Raw genomic sequence first — 20,187 nt, 5'->3', positions numbered from 1 at the left:
TATACCATAGATTTCCTTTTTTTCATGTTGTGGGATTAAATAAGGGCTGACCCTCCAACTCACTTGAAATGAATTCTATGAACAGTTTCTCAGCTCCACTTCTTAGTTTTATTTGTATGTTTTGGTTATTCTTACAAAGACAGGAGATTAGCACTCTGTCCAACTTGAACTATTTTTGGTCCTTTCTCATTTTAAGATGAATGGGTTTCGTGCTTTAAGGTAAATACTTTCCTGGAATTTGGTTGATAAGGTTCAACATCTCTGATGCTTTCTACATATCCTGATTTCTATGTCCACCTTTCACATAGTTTGTCCATAAAGGTCAAATGTTCTACTCACAGCCATTCTGTTTTGGTTGGTTGTGGCTCTCATTTGGATGCATTGAGTTATTTGATTGAAGGTGCTTTTTTAGGCCCATTTGTGGACATTTGACTTATATTTGCCATATCCTTTGTGGTTTACACTGTTGTGATATTCATTTAAAAATCATCTTGTTAGGATGGCTGATTTAGCTGTCCAGTTATGTTTTGATCCCTACCAGTATATCCTTCACTTGGGATCTTCTCCATTTGTATGTGTGGCAGGTTCAGCCTTCAATTTATGTTTTCAAGACTTGGAACTTATTCTACCATGACTTGTGTTTACATATTTTCCCTTGTGAAAGGTTTGTCTTTATGAGGGGAATTTTTTTTAATTTTCTCATACATACTCATAAACATTGTTTTTTTTCGAATTTTGCCAGTTCATGTAATATGTTTTTCCCATCATTACTTTGCTCTACTGGCTCAATGGTAAGTCTGATGGCTTATGATGCATATTACAAGTAGCACATTGTGTAGCTCTTTACTTGTCTACAGTTGAAACATGTCAACCGATACCTCTGTTTAGGTGGCATGCAATTCTGGAAATCTGATCCTCTTAAGAAGTCTGGTCTCTCTATTTCAATATCTTCAGTATATTGGTTGTTCTAGAAGCTTGTGATCATATTCTGACTTGCTTGTTTAGTTTTGTTATCATAGATGCCTTCTTCTGAGTCTTTTTATCTGTTTGTCTTTTTCTCTCCTTGTCCTTTCCAAACAGGAATTTCTGTTTAATTCTAAAGGCTCTCACTTCTTGCTTGTAGGTGTTATTCCTTTGAAATTTGAAACTCACTTCTCTGCTTTATTAGTAAAAGTGTTAATACCCATAACAGTGTGTGTTCTTATAGCAAAGCCACATTGGGCTATCTGCTGAGCCCACCGAGGGGAATTGAACCCCTGATTGTTGCATTGTAAATCCGGAAACATACCTCTGTACTAGCTGGGGGCCTACCCATAACAGCCATCCTGAGATACATTTTTACTTCAAGTGGGTTTCTTGTCATCACAAATTACTTTGACAGTCTTTTTTAAAACAAGTCAGGTTAATATTATTTCCTGACCACTCCTTTCTCTCTACATCATGGGTTGCTTGAGAGGGTGATTGCATGTTTTTTTCCCATTGGGCTATCTGCTGAGCCCACCAAGGGGAATCGAACCCCTGATTGTAGCATTGTAAATCCGGAAACATACCTCTGTACTAGCGTGGGGCCTACCCATAACAGCCATACTGAGATACATTTTTATTTCAAGTGGGTTTCATGCCATCACAAATTACTTTGACAGTTCTCTTTTAAAACAAGTCAGGTTAATATTATTTTCTGACCACTCCTTTCTCTCCACATCATGGGTTGCTTGAGAGGGTGATTGCATGTTTTTTTCCCATTACTCTCTCTCTCTTTCTGTATGATCATTTACAACATGATTGTCTTTTTTTGTTCTGTTCATGCTTTCCCCAGTTGGTGAGGATAACGTTTGTTTATTTCATGTCTTATCTCATTAAGTTTTTCATATCACAGTTTCTCTTTCCTATAGCCATCAATATCCCTGAAAAAGATCATGTAGGTATGGATGTTGACCTCTAACACCTTTGTGCCATATTACTTGCAATATGTTGAGGTTTCCTCTACCACTAGTTTTCATCTTTTTTTCAGTGGCCATTTTCCAGTTTTCATAGAGGCTCTCTAAAGATGAGTTGTTTATTATTTCTTTTTGTTGCAATCACAGAACCTCTTAATATTTTTTTATATATCTATATTACTGAGATGGTGAAACCACTTTATAGTTGTTGTTGCTTCAAAGGAGTACTTTTTCCTCTTGAAATCTACATTGAGTTGGAGGTAACTGTGTTAAGCCTTGATGGACACAGCAGATAGCCAAATGTGGCTTTGCTATAAGAAAAACACACACATGTATTAAGCCTGTTTACCCCTGCTCAGTGTTTGCTGCTGAGATGAGGTTTTCCAAAAGCTTCTTTGATATTATGTATGTGTGTGTTTATACTTCATTAAGTATGAAGAAGAAAAAGTAAGGTATTAACATTTGTGAGCTTGCCTTCACTTTCACTTGTATCTGTTATCCCAATTTGTAGTAATAACCCATTGCAGACACCTTATGTAGATCCTATGGTTTCTGTATGATCCAAGTACTATGTTCCTCCCCATCGTTTCTTCTTGTGCAATAAAAGGAACATCCTCACTTTTCAGGCCCAAACTACTGGGGAGGCTGATGAGAAGAGTGTACCTTTGAGTCATTGCAAACTCACTCATATGAGATTGAGTGGGTGCACCTAACAGTTCAATGTAAGGGTGTGTGGCTATTTGGAAATGTAGTACCTGCTACCTCAATACACTATGAACCAAACTGTTCCTGGTGGTTAGGTCAGCTGGTTGAGTCTTGTGTTCTTTATGAATCTGGAATAATTTCTCTCTTTACCTACTTTTTTAATTGATATTTCCTACAGTATATCTTCATCACTGTACTATTTCCTTTGTTTGTTTTAGTCACACAATACACTTGTATTGAACAAACTGCTTAAAAAGAAGAAAGTAATTGTACAATATTACATATCACCCATGTATGTGACACATTAGTATCATAATTTTTTTTTCTTTTTACAGTATTATTTGCTGTACTATTTTTCATGACATAGACATTATATATATAGTTTCATTAAGAAGCTTATCTTTTTAATTTTCATTGCTACAACAAACTATTCATGATATTAATAACATAGGCTATGAGCTATTTGTTGTGCAGAGAAGCAAATTTACATTTCTGAAGTTAATGTTTGCCTTTCCAAAATATGTATTCACTGCATGACTTCCCACTCTTCTCCACTTCCAATGTATTTCTTTGGAGAATGAGCCCTTGTTCAAAAGCTAGTGCTTACAGAGATAACTGTGTATCAAGAATGTGTTTTAGTCCTATTTATGGAAAGCTATTTTGTGTGGTGATTACATCATAGGTTATTGCAGTCCTTTTTAATGTGTGTGTTGGTGGGAGTTCTGTTGAAGGCTGGGGCATGTGCAAATAATGTTTTTGACATACGTGTAAGATAATAACAGTTTATTGTGCAGCGAAGTATTTATCTATCCAAAATACATCTTCAAGTATGGAAAATGTTAACTTTGTGTTTGATAAGGAGCTATTCTCACCACCACCTACAGTTTGATAGCATTAATATATTTATTTATATTTAAAAGTTTAAAATATGTTTGTAGACTGGTAGAAAATTGTTATTTAAATCCAGTAATTGTTTTTTGTTTTGTTTTTTCCTTTTTAATATCAGGTAAGGTTGATATCAATGAAGTTATACAAATTGTTGCTTACTTCTCAGAACCTTATTTTTAACACTTGTTTATGTATAGAGGACAGATTCTCCCTGCTAACATTCTGAATAATACAGTAGATGTGGAGATGGTTTATGATGGTGTGAAGTATAAAGTGCAAGTAAGTTTATTTTTTTTGGTAAAGATATTTGTATATATATATATATATATAATGTAGTTAACATTATGATACTAGGTACTTTCATTTTTGCTGTTTTGTTATTTCAACTTACAAGGAACTTGAGATCTGTATTATCCATGCATGATATGTTGTTTTTTTTCGTCATTTATTTAGAAATGTATAATGTAATAGTGAATCTAATGAAGGTCTCAGGAAAGAGATAAATATGTTATCAAATCATTTCAAGAGGTAATCTTAAAAACAACATTGGATCCAGAACTGATAACACATACATTTTGTTAATATTAGGAATTTGTTATCAGTAAGTGTAATGTATGATAGCAGAAAAACTCGAACTTAGAATCAAGATTATGTGACAGGCAGTTTTATTTCTGTAAATGTTTGTTATAATTATTTTTGTGTATAATCTTAATAAAGAAAGGTATTGCATATTTTTCTTTCATTGATGTAATAATTAATTTCTGGTTATGGAACTCTGATTTTAAGGACTGTTAAATTTAAAAACTATACTCGACATTCATGAAAGTATAAGGCTTACTCTCAGTTGTCTGAAAAGAACATAATTGCATTATATTTATTTGTATTCTACTTGTAGGCTTCTAGATCGGGTCCAAATTCATATTTTCTTTGCATGAACAATTCTCTTAAAGAAGTTGAGGCTCACAGTCTCAGTGATGGTGGGCTTCTTCTGTCTGTGGATGGGGCCAGTTATACAACCTACATGAAAGAAGAGATTGATCGTTACAGAGTTGTCATTGGGAATCAAACATGCATATTTGATAAAGAGAATGATCCCACAATTTTGAGGTTGTTTTTAGTTTTACTACATATACAATCTTTTATTTTCTTGTAGATAATTTGTACATCACTCTAAAATGTGATATTAGGATATGTTAGAATAGTTTTATCTGAAATTAATGATAGCTCACAAAGCTTTTTCTTTGTTCATTTATCTTGTGACTAACAATGAACATACTTAATACAATAGAAGTGTTAAATACGTCAGCTTTATCTGTAGTCATTTTTCATGTTGATTAAAAATTCATCAAGAAATGTAGCAGTTTTAATATTTAATTCTTGTATATAATCCTCTTGCTATAAGCTCAGTTTATGTGACTGACCTTTTAACCCCAAAGGGACCATTAGAGTTTTGGTATTATGACTTTTAACATTAAATCTAATAAGTTTTTAGTAAACAGTACAAGTATTTTTGTATATAATAAAATATTTTTTTTCAAAATTAAGTACTTATACTAAAGATTTGCACATGGATATAAGGAGTCAAGAGTGTTGACTACCTCAATTGCAGGGTGTTTATTATTATGTGATTAGAAAAAGTACTTATCTTCATCTCAATTGTTATATTTCATTTTCATAATCTTTAAAACCTTCTAAATAAAACTGTATCTTATTTATTATTTTCTGTGTTATACCTATACATACATTTGTTTGATTTGACTGGCTTTTTAACCGCCATAGAAAGTATGAAATAATTGTAAATTAACCTTTTTTTTTCTTTCTAGAATGTTGGCAAGTTATAACAGAATACTAACATTGTTTATTCTAAACAGCTTGAATCTTGTAACAGTATACATGTGGTTTTACTTAGTTTTATTGTTTATTTCCCTCTGACCTGTGCCTAATTAATGATCCCCACTGCACAAGTTTTAAATCCCGTCATAGAAATGTAACACTTATTATTGTCTTGAATGAAATAACGCCCAGCCTGCTCATGAGCATGATTATTAATATTTTTTTTCATTATTTTATCTAATCTAATCTATTTTAGAGTAAGTTTATAATTTTAAATTTTTGTTATTTTTGATAACAAATAAAGAATATAACTGAAAAATGTATCACCTGTGACCTTTTGTTGTATTTTGCTATCAGTTGCTGATGAAATGTAAACCTGTTGTTTTTATATTAATGGTACTAGTACACTAAATAATTTTTTACTTAGATAATGCACCTGAGAGCATTATAATTAAGTGCATAAAAGAATGTCCTGAAGCTATCACAGTTTATTTGGCATTCTAACTATGCATTAAAACCTTACAATTTACCTTAAGCTTGTTGTTATGAAACAAAATTTCAAACTGAAAATGAAATAGACAGTACTGTGTAGTGAACACAATGTAATATATATTATTTGATAAGTGAAAACTTTGGCTTTGTGTTGGTTATAAATACTATAGTATTAAACGTTAAGAGAGAACTACTGGCATTTTGGGAAAGAGAGGATATAACAGGTGTTTCTGACTTTATAGTTTATTACTTCATAAACAAATAAGATTGAAGGTTATGTGAATGATGGTTTGGCTTGAGTAACTTGTAATGAATTCTGTGCTTTTCTCAGAATTAGTAAATAAATTAGAGAACAGGAGTCATTTCTCATTTAAGGGGAGAATGAGGATCTTTAAAAACATTTGATTATAAAACTAAGAGCTTAGAACTTTAATATTCAAAGTTGTTTTAGTGACTACATTTTGATGTCATACTTGTTTGTATACAATGATAATAAGGTAGTTTAATTGCATTTGATCTCAAATTTATTTGTATACAATGATAATAAGGTACTTGAATTAATTTTTGAAAGTAACTTTCTAAAAAGTCATGACATGCTCACTTTGACCTGTGAAGAGAAAAGTTTAAATGACTAATGGTCATTTCAAGTTCTGTTAATGATTGATGATATTCATTTGCAAGTTTGGTAAATGCAGCTCTTTAATTTAACAAGCTTCAGTAGTTAAATGAGAATCAATATGTATTTAGAAATTACATTTCAAAGGGAGAAATAAGCTTATTTTTATTTCAGTTTATGAAATAATTAACTTAACTTGCTTTCATTGAAATTTCAAAGTTGCATATGAAATTGATTATGAGAAGTGATCAGAAAAGAATTGTATGTTTCTTCCTTGTGCAAAACTAATTGGCAACCTTTTATCACAATTTAAATACTGACCTTAATTCCAGATTCTCTGTGCATTAGAGTTGCATCTGACTGGATTCTATAGTAGTTCTAATTAATCTGTTTAGTCATTTTGTGTTCTATGTCTGTCCTTGAGTTAAGGAGTTACTGTTTCTGTTTTGTTTTATTTTTTGTGATATTCTAGGAAAGGAATGTTTCTAGAAGTTAATTTTCTGTAACAAAACAAATGATGTTTTTTGTTTTAAAACAGCTGGAAAATATTAAATATTTATATAAAAGTGCACATTGAGCTCATATGCACTTGAGGAAGCAGTTGCATCCCAGTTACTCAATAAGCTCATAATATTAAAATTGGGTTTCAATACCTGTAGGAGACACTGCATTGGTAGTCCAATATATAACTTTGTGGTCAAATACAAAGCAATTGCAAAGTAATGATGTACATTGGAAGACCTGATCTTCTATAGGTTTAATAACATAGACCTGTCCAAGTTATAATCTAGAAAAAGGCAGAAAATAGTTTTAGCTGATCACTTTCAAAATTGACTCAGTTTTATTGACAGATTATTAAAATTTTACAAGAGCATACAAGCACTTCAGTGAAACAGGTGAACTGTATAATTACTTCCCAATTAAAAAGATTCATTGCATTTCAGTAAGCAGTTTTAAATAGTACATTGTATATTATTTAATTCAAATTTTATATCAGAATGTTGAGTGTTTTTGCATATAAAGCTTGTCATTCATCTTCAATTATTTTTGACATACTACCAATCTTTAATCACTCTGTACCATCCTACAATAACCTGCTTTTCATGTTAACCAAATACACTTGGTTTTACATCTATGATTATTTGTAGGCTCCTCAAAGATTTATTTTATTGTCTAAAACAGTAATTATTTAAATTTTAACAAACTCTTCACTTAATATGTTATTTACTAGTGATTTTATTAAGCAAATTTTAATTTTACATGTAAATTTATTAAACAGCTGAAATTATTTAAAACATTTTCTGCATTTTCTAAGTTTTTCTGTCATTCTATCATTGTTGATCACTGCTCAAACTGTGATTTGAAATATTGTTGATCTGAATATTATATATTTGGATAGATGTTGATTGAGCTATGCTGAATGTGTATACAAAGGACTGTTGTAATGATTTCATAAATAGTGCATAACAACTATACAAGATTAAATGTAGTTCTGTTTTTATTAGTTTCTACTAAAGTAGAGGGTCCTAAGTAATATATTAATCATATGAATGAACAATGAACTAAAGAATTCAAACTTGTTAACTGTAACAACTGTTATTCTATAAGTGTTATCATCACAGAACTCACTGGATGTTTGAAATTTAACAAAGAAAATGGGAATTAAAAAATCTACAATACAGATCGAATACATAATACAAAACTTGAATATAAGTTCTTATGTACATGTTCTTCTAAGATGATGGCTCACTATTATTATGTTTTTAATATTCAAACAAATCAGTATTTTAAATTTATTCATGGATCATAAGACTTTTCAGTTTTAATTGGGTTTTGGAAAAATATTGACATTGGGTAAAAACAAAAGATATTTTGTTACTGATATTTTAGTGACTGAAAAAATAACTATATAAACAGATCACCATCAGCAGGAAAACTTCTCCAGTTTCTAGTGGAGGATGGAGCACATGTGTTTCCTGGTCAGGCTTATGCTGAGATTGAGGTGATGAAGATGCTGATGACACTGACTGTCCTGGAGTCTGGCTGGTGAGGTTATAACTGACTCAGCATATTACATGTAGAATTGTACTTTGGCTCTTTCAAAATTTAGCTGATAATCTTACATACTGACTGCATCAGTATGTGTCATGTAGGTGACTGACAATGAGAATTGAACTGATAATTTTAAATATTGACTGTTTTAGTATGTCGCATGTTTGTATCTTGATTATTGAGTTGGTAGGCTTATGTACTGACAGGTTCAGTATGGGACATGTAGGTTTATACCTTGATTATTGAGTTAGAAGATTTATGTATTGATATTGATGGTTTTATTTTGTGTTATGTACAGTATATTATCAGTTATTATAACATACCTTCAACTAACAGTGGTCCATTTTTGTCTGAAGTTCATCTGCAGTCATCTATTTGAATACAATATGAATTTTATAAATAACATCTGAGAGATTTCATTCATCCAACTTCCATCAAATGCATTGAAGTAATGTGTTGAGGAGGTAGAAGACTAGTGGACATACTAATATCAAATATTGACCCTGAAACAAAAAAAAATCACAACTAGATTTAAGAAAACTCTGAAATGTGTTGTGAATTGAAACCATTCATAAATCTTCTTCACTCAATACTTTAATGAAAATTCAAGTGTGCTACCATCTTATTTGCAAAGAGTGGTTGGCATAGCAACATGGTATGTTTTTGCTGATTTTGAACTTGGTCCATTAATAGTATTTAAAGGAGTTTTAATACTTTATGTGACATTATGTATAATGTGTCATTGTCTTTATTGGTGAATTCAGCATATTAATGCATCATGCCATTGCACTCACTTTATTCAAGTAAAAAGCATTGGGTATGTGAAGTAACGTGCAGTTTCAGGTGTTTCACAAGCTGGTTTGTTTGTTTTGTTTGTCACTGAAGAACCAGAACTATATTCTTGGTTATTCCATTCCAAATGTTAATATAAAATTTGAAATTAATTTGTAAGTAATAAGACATATAAACATTGTAATTGTTGTCTATTTACATTTTCACAAACCATATATTTAGTGTACATTTTGTGAAATGCCCTGGAGCTATATTGGAGGCTGGTAGTATCCTGGCAAGAATAGAATTAGATGATCCAACAAGAGTTACTAAGGTATGTGTTAATAACATTTAGCCTGGAAGGTGAAGGTTATACTATTGGATCATGATAGTGTAATTGTTGTTGTAAAAATTTGAAATCTATTTTTTTCTTTGGGTTCTACCATTTTATTCGGTTCTGAGCCAATTTGTTTCTTTCATGCTAAAAAATTTTAATTCAATTGTAAATTTGCATAAGAATGACATCATTTGCTTTCTTCTTTACAAAATTTTGCTATTTCTTTCTTATGAATTGTTATAGTTTTTAACCTAAGTAGTTTGTGCAGTTTGCTTGTTTTTAATATTTTGTTGATACCTAATTTGTTTCCAGTATGCTGTCATATTTATTTGATTAATTGTCTTGTGAACATTTTTAGTTTGGCTTTCTGAAGGTGAAGTATTTTCTTTCAAACTTAAACCTGTTTTGGATATACTATTTGTTTTTCTTATTTCATTTGTTTATTGACCAGTTCTTGATTTGTTTGTCTGTTGCATATTAGTTGTATCTAACCTCTTTGTAAGTACTGTTATTTTTGTAATCCCATTTTTTATGGCAATCATTTATTTTGTTATTTTTTTCATTTATATAATGACATAACTGTCAAGTGTGATGTAATACATCAGTAATTTACTGTTCAATTTCTTTTTAAAGTTATAAGAAGTTGTTACATTCTGGGTGATTTTAAAACCATTCATTTTGTATCTTTTTAATTTGTAGTTTACTTCGTGTTCAATTCATTTTCATTGATATCTTAATTATGTTTTTGTTTCTGAAGTATAGGTCTATTATAGTTTTTTTCTAACATCTTGCTACTTTGTGGTACCTAATCATAATTTCTACTGTTTTTCCTCTGACATCCTCTCAATTTTTAGTTTATTCAGTTAGTACATTATTATTCATACCATGATTACTCAGTATTTTGTTTATTTTTACTTTTCAGGCTCAGTTATTCACTGACCAATTTTCTCGAATGGAATCTCCTGAGGGTCCAAGTAGGCATGGTAACAAAATGAACCAGGTTTTCCTGATTGCAAAACGAGAATTGGAGAACATCTTAGCTGGCTATGTGTTGCCAGAACCATACTGTATTCCACGAATTACAAATGCTGTTGACACTTTCATGAAAACACTAAGAGATCCGAGCTTGCCATTGCTTGAACTACAGGTACAACTATACTGCTGCTTTTAAATTGCTACTATCATGTTGAAATTCATTATGGTTGTATTATATAGTAAGATGAAAATATAACTAAAGATAGTTAATTCTAATGTAGGCAAGAACTAAATGTCTGTGGACCTTCTTTGCAGTTGTGTTCTTGAATTATATATAATACATTAATCAGTAGTTCTAATACTATAAGGTACTCTAATGAAATTTGTACAAGTCAAGAACTTTCACAATGAGACTAAAAACTAAAATAAAATATTTCCATTACCAATCATTGTCATCATCATTAGATCATTGATATCAATACATCAAGAAAGCAGGGTGCATTACATAATGACCTACTTTATAATTTGTATTCTGGTGTTGAATGTTGTTAGTGTGTCTGAGATTTAATTAATGTAATTAATTAACTTTTCTTCACTTTTCCATAAAACATCCTTGATTTTGTTGTAGTTGTTATGAAACTTGAACTTTTATTTAAGTATACTATAATGAAAATTTATCTATACTTGCTACCCAAAGCTTACAGCAGCTCTGCACCAATTAAATAACTTCTGTTGCTATAATCATAAAACAAGAATTAAATGTTAGTAAATATATATCAGATTTGTTAAAAATCCTTTTTTTTCTAAATTTTTACAATGTTCCTAGTTGCTGAATAGTTTTCTACTCCTAAACAATCACAACATACAATAGATTATTTACAATAGAATACACTATGCCATTTATTGTACCAAAAGGACAAGTTTTAAGTGTTTATTTTATTTATATGGTATTTTAGTTCAATTTAGCTGTTTAACATCTGTTTTTAATAAAATGGAAGTCCACAGTTTAAATTATGATAATCTCTTACAGGAGATAATCTCTTCAATTTCGGGACGTATACCAAGTGTTGTGGAACGGGAGATTAGAAAACTCATGACAAAGTATGCAAGCAATATCACATCTGTACTGTTTCAGTTTCCAAGTCAACAGGTGAAATGTGATTTAATGTTTAGCTTGGCAATTTGTGAATATTTTTATTTGAAAATAATATCTTTGAGATTTGTTAGGTAAACATATGTAGAAAACACACAGTATCAACAAGTCTTGTTATTCATAAAGTAGGTTATTGGAATTTTTGTAATACAAGTGTATGAAAAATATCACATTAGGAAGTTTAATGAATCCTAAAAGTAGGCTTGGTGTCAAACTGCAAACAAAATGTTTTGGCTTAGATCATTTGAGAATAATGATCATTGACTTATTTCACATTAGGTAATGAGTTTTTATTTTAAACATGCAATAAATATGATCTTTTGGATTTTTTATAATTTATCTTATATGTCTTAATCAGTTCTAATTCTAAGCTCATAGACATTGTAGATGTGAAAAAAGCTGTAATTCAGAGTTTAAGATAATTTATTTAAAGAATTAGAGGAGGAGCATTTCATAAGAAATATTTGTACAGTACATTAGAATTGTTAATCAAGTTAAGAATTGAAAGTTATCCATAAAGTTATCTATAAAGCTGTTTAATTGATTAACTTTGAACCTCTTCTTCATTGAAATGTGAAGAAAAATTTACAGAGCAAAATTTTATTTTTGTTTCTGGTTATTATTTCATATTCTGTCTCATAAAATCAGTGAAAAGTTATTGCACATTTTCTGAAAATGTCTACTGTCTGCAAATCTCATTGACCTGTTACTAATCATGTGACAGTTCATAGTTTCTATATAATATTCAGAATTTGCAGTGTGTTTCTTGCATACAGATTACTTCCTTACTTATGCTTGGATACATTACAACTATGTTAAGTAGGTTACAGTATAACTAAGTATGCTTTCACTCATATATTATTTGTTACAGTTCATGGCTTGACATTGCATGTCAGAGCTTCAGCATTGCTACATATAATATTTGAATTTACAGAAGTGAAAAGAAGACAATTTCAAAAGCATTATTTCCACTAGAGGAAAAATAATTTATTTCACAGTGCAGATAATCTTGAATGATATGATTGCTGTCTTTTTATATAATTATGAAGCCCGTGTTTCATTTCAACTAACAAAGCTTTTAGGCAAGAGTTGGGTTGTTAAGTGTCTCAGTCTATTGTAGGTTGGCTCAGTTACTATTACTAAGTCGATTACTGGGTTTTGTTTGTTATTAAACATGTATATGTAAAAAATACTGATTGTCATTGGTGCACCCCTCCACCAAGTTTGCAAGTTATTAATTAACACCTAACTAAATATAATATATATAAATTTGAGGTAATTAGATTGTTGGTGCTTTTCATGATATCTGTACTTTTATGTTACTTTTGTTCCCTATCATACAAAAACAGAAAGAAAACAGTGAAGTCTTAATTAAGCTTGGAGCATTTTTACTTACCAAAGCTATAGCTTTTATTAGTTTTAAAATCTTTGTAATCTTACATCTAGAAATTTGTAAGATGGCACTTACTAGTTGATTCACATTAGGTTAAAAAGAAAAATTTAGATAGTATAGCTATGTTTCAGCCAGCTGAAAATAAAATGGAGTCATATAAAATAAGATTTCTCTATATATTAGATCAGTCACTTATTTGCTTTTGGCCTGAAAATACAAGAAAACGTTTTGATCATATTTGCATATTATCAAAATCAGTAGCTGTCCAGTGTAAGCTTTAATCTGAGAAAAGTGTGGTATTGTGTATGTGTGTATGTCAAATGTCTTCATAATATTAGTTATCAAAAGATTAAATTATGCTTAATTCTAAATTAATAAAATGTTTTCAAATTTTATGTATTGAAATATGTAGAAGGCTATTTTATTCTAGTTCATTTGATTTCTTAACTTGAAACTTTCAGTCTTCCAAATATACTATGCACATTTTTATCGTAAATTATATAATTTTCTCTGAAAATTAACCTTGAAGTGTTGCTTTGAACATCACATAGATGTAAATAGTATCTAATCTTTTCTAACATTTATCAGAAAATATAATACATACATATAGCTGTGAAAGAAAAAGTTTTATTAGACAAAATTATTTTTCAGAGTAAACCTTTATCATGCACAGTGTAATTCAGAAAAATATTATTTTCAAAGTTGTTTTAGTATATTTAACCTGTAATGACACATTACTCACAGATTGCCAGTGTCATCGATGGCTACTTCACTACACTTCAAAAACGTTCAGACAGAGACATGTTTTTTTCCCTTACACAAGGGATTGTACAATTAGTCCAGCGCTACAGAAATGGAATTCGTGGAAGGACTAAAGCAGCTGTTCAAGATCTGCTACGACAGTATCTATCTGTAGAAATGGATTTTCAACAAGGTACACAAGTTTGCCTTTAAAAAAAAAAAATATTTTTGTTACATTACTAGTAGATTGATATTGATTTGAGTTGTATGTAAGTTTTATATTCTATAATTGTTTTGCTTTTTGCTTTTCAGGTATATGAAAACTAGATAATTTCTTATATTTTGCTGAACATTATCTAACTTTATGAAGTGAGGTTTTTGAACTGAATAGGAATTTTCAGAAAATAAACCAGTAAATATTTTGTTTGTACAGTAATATTCTGTAATTTAAAAAAATATATATAAAATGAAAGTCATTGAAATGAAAATGTTATCATTTTATGTTTAATAAATGAAGTTTTCTGATTAAATGTTCCTTTATCATCTCTTTTTTTTTTTTCAGGCCATTATGATAAATGTGTATCGTTACTCAGGGAGAAACATCGAGATGATATTGGAACTGTTGTCAACAAAATTTTCTCTCACCTGAAAGTTGATAAGAAAAACTTTCTCATCATCAAACTAATAGTAAGTTACTGTTTTAACCCATACTTTGAGTGGGAATACTTAAAAATGTAACCTTGTTATAACCCAGTCATAATCTCTAATATTGGTGTGTAGCAGGAGAATCTATTTGAAATATAAAACATTTTCTTGAGCTGGACAATGAGATTTGTATCAAATCAATTGAATACTGTGAAAGAGTAAAAGGTATGTGTGTGTATAACCAAAAACATCACTTTGAAAATAGTTTATGTCAAAAACAAATGAGTTATAGAGTTTTTTTTTTTTGGAATGAACATCAGAATTGTTTTGCAGAGACTAGTTTTCTAAACTGCTGATTTCTAAGCTCTGATATTGGTTAAGCTACTCTGTTTATATATAAAGCATTTTTTTCCTGTGGTTATTTAATAACTGAACATTTTTATATTCTAGAATTTTTGATTTTGTGAACTTTCTGAATCTCTAATACAAAATATTTTTTTTTTATTAAATATGTGGAATGGAAATTGACAGTGTGTAATTAAACATTGGAAACTGATAATTTTAGGTATTCTAGACTACATTTGTTTTGATATCATTTAATCAATTTTATAATCATACATATATCATAATACATTCATATTCTGCTTGTTACATTTATGAGCACTATATTCTTGATCTAGTCCTATAGAGATTTTTAAGTATTAAAAGAATGTATAATAATAATAATAGTATTTCATTCACACTATATTTGTCACATTCATTGCCTATGACGTGTTTTGTTAAATCCAGTACTTTTCAATGTGATGTGGATACAGCAAACATAATGGTGGTTGAAATACTATTTACCTGAGCAATTTGTTACCACACCATTTGTGTGTGTATACTGGCTTGTAAAAGGTGTACACAACATAACAACTGCTGATGTATGAAATGAGTTAGTTTCGTGTTTAAGTAAATATGTTAATCTGAACATGATTATAAGAAAAAAAAAGTATTTGATTTCATTTTATTGCTAGTATATTAATTCCAATATAATACTACCTCCTCTCACGAGATTACTTATTCTTGTGCTGCCCTATTTATGCGAAAATTTTCTTTATGCATGATACAAGCCTTCTGCTCCCCCCTGTTAAAATTGTAAGATTTTAATATGTCTTTCACGCAAATCCTGTGTGACATCCTCACCAAAAGGAACATGACATGCTCATGTGATGTGTGATTGTCTACACTTCTCTTCTGAACTGTCACTTTCATTTGGCAGCATTTGAGTTTGGACTTTGCTCTTTTATGTGCTTAATGCTTTGTGTTTGAATTTGCTTTACCCACAAATAGGTTTTTTTTTCTTTTTACTTAATTTGCTTTCATTCAACCAAATTTCTATATTAGTGTTTATCAGTTAATTATAGTAATTTTATTTCAGCACTTGACTTTGGTGAAACTTTTCTATGCAGTGAATTCCATAGTTTATGTTACCACTTTGGGGATTACACCAACAACCAACATTTTCTCAGGCCTCAGATGCGGGCGGCATGATAGTTGATTTATTTGCTCTTACCCATCAAGAGATTGAATGTTACATGGGACAGTCTTTGTCTTTAGACATCACCCAGGCTTCTCCTGAGCAGGATAGGTCCTGTGCAGGCTGACTAAGACTTTCATCATCTTTTTCACCTCCAGAGTTGCCATTCTTTTCCATTCTCAACCTGAGGAGAGTTGTAGGTAAAATTTGGCCTTTATGGATTTTGTGTCTCAGTTTTGTGATGTTTTATTCATTTCATCTATTTCTTACTTAACTCATCTTTCCTCACTGCATGAACTGAATTCACAGCCTTTTCTTTTTTATCCTCCCTCCCCTGATATTTGAGTTCATGTTGATCAATTTGCCTTGCAATTAAGTGAGATGATTAGCATGTCATGCCTCCAAGGACTCCTAATCAGTTTGCCTTTTCTTGCCATCATGCAGACTATCCATTTTTAGATTAGCAGTATTAGGTTCATTATTATCTTTCTGGGGTCAGATCTTGAAACAAATGTCAATCTTGCCTATGCCATATTGTCTCATTTCTGTTTTACCCTTATCAACCTCTTACAGTATCTGTCTGCTATACACCTTCTATCTTGAGCTCTCCACAGAAATCCTGAATAATTTTCTGCAGATACCCTTGCCACTCAAGACTTATAAATCTGGTTTCTTTGTTATTGAGACCTTATAGGTCATCCAGCCATATTGGTTCAGGTTGTTTACCCTTGATATGTCTTAGGGATTTACCTATGGTGCCGGGTGATCTTGGTCCACTAACAGTCCACTCTTACAAATATTGTAGCCCGTTTGTCTTAGTCAGAGCTTCATATGCCTCCATTTCACATTTCCTGTCCTTTATCTTCCCAGCCCTTACCCGTTTCTTCTAATTGGGGTACTTCTTGTTGCCTTTCTTGATGATGCAACCCCAGTCACCAGTATAGCAGGTGACCACCCAGTGGGTTTGGCTATGATGAGGGCTCAGCTGCTAGAGTTTCTTCATCACTGGTGTCAATTCATTGACAACCAATGGATGCTTCAGGTTCTGTCAAAAGGATTTGTTTTCCAGTTTTTTTCCCCACCTCTAAATTTTTCCTTTCCCAGTTTCCCTCCTTCTTATGTTTCCCTGATCGGCCAGTATATAGCAGAAGTAATTTGGGAATTGCTCTTATAGCAAGTAATCAAACATGTTTTCCATCCAGGAGTTCTTATTTTTGCCTTTTTGTTGTCTCTAAAGAAACCAGAGATTGCCAGTCAATAATCTATTTTACCTCAGCTGCTTAATATCACTACCCAAGTTCACCATTGAGTCCTTTATCAAAATGAGATGAGCATTTTCTTCAGGGTTGTGGATGACAAAAATGGATGTCTCTAGTGCTTAACTACATATGCTGATATCAATTCCATTTTATCCTTATCTTTGATTTGTCCATCTTGGTGTGGTTTATGAATTTCAGCCCCTCCCCTTCTAACTTGCATTAGCACCTTACATATTTTGTCAAATTGTCTGAGCTTTTGCATGTATCTTAATGCTCTAGGGCAGTGATTTCAATATTATTTGGACATCTGGCTTCTGGCTCATTCTAAACAGGCAGCTACTTCCTGTGGTGGTTCAGGTGAGCTGGTTGATCAAATTGGAGAAGTCCTACCTCAAACACACTCAATATCTTGTTCATTTGGGAATCTTTTTTTGATGTGAATATCAGTTGAGGATTGCCTTTTCCATTATGACTGTTCAATGAAACTTTTGATGGATTACACCCCTACATCTCAATTACTTACTGCATGCAAGGCTTTATCATTTATGGAGATATGGTTTTCTAAGACATCACTGATCTGTTTTGGTTGTGCCTATATGAGATCTTTTAAGTGAGTTCTTCACAAATAATGGAAACTTGCTCAAAATCCTTTTTCCATCCATATTTCTCTTTCTCCTTCCCTGTAAGATGATTTACATTGGTGGCTGGACAAAGCTCATATGTCATCAGGCATACCATTTCTTCTTTTGCACTCAGATCCATGTCTTCAGCAGGCATGCTGTTTCCTCTCCTGCATTCAGATCTATATCTTTTCACAGACTCTTGGATTGAAATGTTAGAGCTAATCCTTGTGTCATCTCTGGGAATCTAAGTGATTCTTAACCCCCTGTTTTTGGTTTTTATTTTTTGAGGTGAAGACGACATGATCATCATCCTACTTTTTTGCAGATTTTGGTACCTTGCAAGAAGGTTTTGAATGTGACTTACCAAGTACAGTCCACCATGATATCACTCTACACTCAAGATAAACACCTACATTTTTTTTTAACAATTAGAAACAACATCTGTCTCTAGTTAGGATCATTTTCCCTCCATATTTTCACCCATTTGGATGTACTCCTCTCATTTTCTGCCCATGTATCATGCACATTTTACAAATGAGCAAAGGGTATACCTGTTTTAGAAGTGGTAGAGTCCCTTGATTCTGATCATTGGATCTGAATCTCTCATTTCCAGGGGTATTTTTGGATGCTTCTTGCAGGTAATTGTGTTGTTTCCTTGGAGTGGCCCATCCTCCTTTCATTGTGTGATTCTAGTGAATTTTGGAAGATGATGTAAGTACCATACCAGAATTTGTAATTTTCCTGTATTGAAACAATATTTCTGATAGGTACTTATCTTCTCTCACACTTCCTCCCTATTTTCTCTTGTGCTGACATCTTGCAAACCTCAAAGTGGTGGTTCAGTAGAGGAGTGTAGAGGGAGTCACATGCATCACACGAGCATGTCATGCATCTGTTGTTGAGGATGTAACACATGATGATTTTACATAAGAAACCTATTGGAATGCATTTCCAACGAGGGGGTAAGCCTAAGGCTTGTGTCATATGTAAAGAAAGAGTTTGCAGGTAGAGGGAAGAACTGAATGGGAATAGTTAATTTTGTGAGAAGAGGCAAGTATCTAGTGGAAATACATTTTCAGTATAGGAAAATTATAACACTTACTGTTTATAAATATTTCAGCTAAAATACATATATTAATGTTATAAAGATAACATTCTTTAGGATGCACTTTTGTCATCTGCTTATAATGTTTTATTTTGAATGGTTCTTAAATAGGATCACCTCTGTGGACATGAACCTGGACTAACTGATGAACTTTCTTGTATTCTTCATGAACTGACAACGTTGAACAAGTCAGAAAATGCTAAAGTTGCTTTACGGGCAAGACAGGTATTTGACATGAAAAGTTGACGTAGATGAGCAAACATCAACAATAATAACCTTCCATATTGATGCTGTATCAATTTTATTACTGTACTGCTACTACCTCAACAATTGTCGATTGGTACTGTAAGGATATAGAAGAAAAGCTCCTTGTTACAAGTCTATTCATTATTTTGGTTCAGAACTCTGTTAAAAGAATAAATCATGAATTAATAATTATAAATTTTCTGATTTGTTTCATGTCTTCATATTTAGTTCAAATTTCAAATTTTTAAGCTATCTTACATTTTATATTAACAGTAAGATAGTGCTGAATAAAGACCATTAATAACTATTTCCAGTCACTTATAAGGTACTCTTTCTGTATCTACCAGACTATTAATTAAGTTTCAACCATTTATCCTTTTATGTAAAACAATGCACAGTTGAACTCTGAAAACCCTTCATTTGTAATATACATGAAATGAATATTAATTATTACTTCGGTTTTATAATGTAAAGCTTATTTAATATGGGTGATTCATATCAGTCTTGACAAAACTAGACAAAGTTTCAACTTAATTTTGTCTGATATTCTGTTTTGTCAAAATAAAATTTAATATATCAAGTACAACTTTATTGAAGTGTTGAGCTATTTACTACATATTTTTATTGTTGAATCTTTTAGGTTCTTAAAATTATAATTTTTGTTAACTGTTTAGTTTTTGATAATCATTATAACAGCTTTATGTTTTGGACATTTTTGGTTATTAACTAACAAAAAAGTGAACTTTTAATTCACTTTTTTTTTATGGGTGATATTTCAGTGTTATTTCCACCACCTTCTAATTCTACACATACTAATGCATATATTTGTTCTTTATATATCTTTAAAACATTTCTACACTTTTATCCATTATTTCTTTAAGTTTTTGGTTTTTTGTT

At 31.2% G+C, this 20,187-nt stretch overlaps 1 protein-coding gene across 1 annotated transcript in view; it reads left to right on the top strand.

Annotated features, from left to right (window-relative positions):
• LOC143232342 (acetyl-CoA carboxylase-like) overlaps positions 1 to 20,187 on the top strand; it is a 124,764-nt gene that overhangs the window by 51,518 nt on the left and 53,059 nt on the right. Inside the window, exons 17-25 of the mRNA XM_076467646.1 lie at positions 3,728 to 3,809; positions 4,426 to 4,637; positions 8,389 to 8,517; positions 9,538 to 9,628; positions 10,554 to 10,778; positions 11,637 to 11,756; positions 13,897 to 14,086; positions 14,456 to 14,580; positions 19,156 to 19,269. Of these exons, the coding sequence (XP_076323761.1) occupies positions 3,728 to 3,809; positions 4,426 to 4,637; positions 8,389 to 8,517; positions 9,538 to 9,628; positions 10,554 to 10,778; positions 11,637 to 11,756; positions 13,897 to 14,086; positions 14,456 to 14,580; positions 19,156 to 19,269 (1,288 nt within the window). The remainder of the gene's footprint in view (positions 1 to 3,727; positions 3,810 to 4,425; positions 4,638 to 8,388; positions 8,518 to 9,537; positions 9,629 to 10,553; positions 10,779 to 11,636; positions 11,757 to 13,896; positions 14,087 to 14,455; positions 14,581 to 19,155; positions 19,270 to 20,187) is intronic.

This window comes from Tachypleus tridentatus, chromosome 11, assembly GCF_004210375.1.
Source record: "Tachypleus tridentatus isolate NWPU-2018 chromosome 11, ASM421037v1, whole genome shotgun sequence".
Lineage (NCBI taxonomy): Eukaryota > Metazoa > Arthropoda > Merostomata > Xiphosura > Limulidae > Tachypleus > Tachypleus tridentatus.
Note: the sequence above shows the minus strand (reverse complement) of the source record. Positions and strands in the feature narration are given on the sequence as shown.